Consider the following 2,500-nt stretch of genomic DNA (forward strand, 5'->3'; position numbering starts at 1 on the left):
TTCAAGACAACAGCATCTGCCAATTACTTACATACATGCATACATAAATGCCTTATACCCCTAGTTTACAGTCACCTGCCCGTTGATTCAGGTCAAAGATCTCAATGCAACGGTAGTCGGTGGAAAGACCAATGTCTGTAAATAAATGCGGTTTTGTCTCTGAAAATGCACTCGAAAAGTCCATGTAAAGCATGAGGGGTTAAGATGTAGTAAGAAAGACCTGCAGTCGTTACAAACAACTGTCCAACCTCTTAAGCACCTGGCTCGTCTTTGTTAATAATCAGGCCCTGGTGAATTCCTAGTAAATCAAGCTGAACACTACATTAACTACTTAACCGCGTTCCCCGCTGAAAATAATCCACACGCATCTCCAGCCACTCGCGTTTATGTGAACGCAGTGGCAGGCGAAGCGAGCGTGTATCACTGTCACTAAGGTAAACGACTTAAGCCACCAGCATTAGAGCTGATTTAACGCTCTAGTGATTATTATGGGTGTTCGCGTCAGGTGACAGGTGAACGTCAACGCCGCCCGGACCAGGTAACGCTGTTCCTTAAAGCGCAACCGGGGCGTTCTGCCTACCCATCACCATCGGCTGGATCTCCCCGCGGCGGTGCAGAGGGGGAGGGCGGAGATAATCACAAGATTTCTTCGACCCACGGGGTTTTAAACTGAAGCCGGGGGGATAACGGGTGTAATTTCGGACTAAGAGGATTACCTTCATTAGCCGAAGAGTGTGCTGCTCGGCAGCGCACGAAACTGCTCCGTGCCCGCAGGAGCTCGCGGGCGCAGGCTTTTCAGTCGCGAGAACTCCACGCAATGATTTGCCTCGCCGGACTCGCGTGGATTTCCACGTAAGGCCGCAGGCAGATGCTTCGTGTGTTAGACTTACTTGTGCGTGTGCGTGGAAAGAGGTGGCATGAAGGTGGGCGTTGAACGCGGCGGCGGCGGCGGCGCGAACGCGGACTGGATGGGCGCGCTCAGCCCGGCGCTCACCTGTATGCCTCTGAAGTATCTGGCGGTGCCAGGTAAGAAAGCGGGGGCTTGATCGTGACGCGCAACAACATCCACTTTCAAAGGCCGTTTACTGCGGCTCCTTACAGGTTACAGGTCGCGTGGAAATTGTAAAAAGACTGCTGAACAAAACTGTTTTGATGCTTTTATGTATCAAAAACTGAAAATTATGTTAGGAATTATTATTTTCGATGTAGGTTTACTGTACTGGTAAAGAAACTTATAAATGTTTCCCTTAGTAGTCCATCAGTAGGCCTTCTGGGGAGATCAAAGTTTGCTGTCATTCTCAGTTTTTGGGGGGGGACCGCAAAGCGTGGCACAGTGCTTATAGAGCGTTATTTTCCGGACAGGGTTGTTGGGCTGTGTCCCTCTGGGGGTGGCACTGCTGTTTTAGGCAAGAGCGAGCTGTTAACGTTACCTCAGCCCGCCCGGTCCACTCATCGCGCAGCTCACACGCACAGCAATGCGCACGACGCAATGCCGTCATCCGCACGAACCGCACAAAACGCGTCCAAAGTCAACAAATAATGCGAACCGCATGGCTTTGAGTTCAAAACTCTCAGCCGAGGGGCAGAACCCAGCTACTGGATACTACCTGGCTGTTTTTACTGTTATTGGTGGTTTCAAATCTAAAGTGTCTGTTTGTTAAATGTTGGCAGATGTAGTCTTATTGTATCCTTATCATGAGGAATATTTCCTTTGGCAAAATGGGTCATTGTTATGCCAATAGTTATGCTAATAAATAAAGCTAACTAACTAACTGCAGGAGTGAAAAGAGAGACAGAGAGGGGGAGAGGTGAGAGGGTGTCCGTCGGGACAGGTAGACAGCCTGACTCAAAGGAAAATGATTAGATGCTGTCACAGGTAGTCATGGTTACTCCACAGGTTCTGCTGTTTGCTTTGTACACTTCTTGTCTCTAAAGTGAGTAAATCTCTTTATTGCACAGACACTGCGTCAGGCTTTTTTTTTGGCTGGGGGCTGGTTTTAAAGTAAATTTTGAACTTACTTTCCCAGCGTCTGACGGTGCGTGTCTGTGTGGTAGCTGGTTATGTGTGCTTTGTTAATGAAGGGTTTGTTAATGAGTTTGTCTGGTGGATCGAAGGAGGATTTGAGGCTGCTAATCTGGGTGCTGACCTGAATATGCAGCCTGCTGCACTGTGCCCGGGCAGACAGACAGACGGCCTGTCCGCAGTGCATGAATGAAATGCGCTCAGTGGAAATTTTGTTGGTATATTTTTCACCACCCAGCCCCTTCTCAGCCATTCCCTCGCTTCCACCCCACTCCCCACCAACAAACTGCTCCTAAGCCACACCCACTCGATTTAATTCGTCTGTAAAACTGGGCTTCCCACCCTGTTCCCCGTGCACATCCTCCCACCCACTCCTGACACCCCACGCCCCTCACTTCCACCCCACCCTCGCAGTGCTTACAAGCCACGCCCCCTCAGTGTAACCACCACACCTGGTGCAGGTACTCTACCACATGT

At 49.9% G+C, this 2,500-nt stretch overlaps 1 protein-coding gene across 1 annotated transcript in view; it reads left to right on the plus strand.

Annotated features, from left to right (window-relative positions):
* The first annotated feature begins 917 nt into the window (after positions 1-917).
* The window catches only part of plcxd2 (phosphatidylinositol-specific phospholipase C, X domain containing 2), a 9,629-nt gene continuing 8,046 nt past the window's right edge, over positions 918-2,500 (plus strand). The window contains exon 1 of the mRNA XM_036520606.1: positions 918-1,026. Within this exon, the coding sequence (XP_036376499.1) occupies positions 918-1,026 (109 nt within the window). The remainder of the gene's footprint in view (positions 1,027-2,500) is intronic.

Source organism: Megalops cyprinoides, chromosome 2 (genome assembly GCF_013368585.1).
Source record: "Megalops cyprinoides isolate fMegCyp1 chromosome 2, fMegCyp1.pri, whole genome shotgun sequence".
Taxonomy (NCBI): domain Eukaryota; kingdom Metazoa; phylum Chordata; class Actinopteri; order Elopiformes; family Megalopidae; genus Megalops; species Megalops cyprinoides.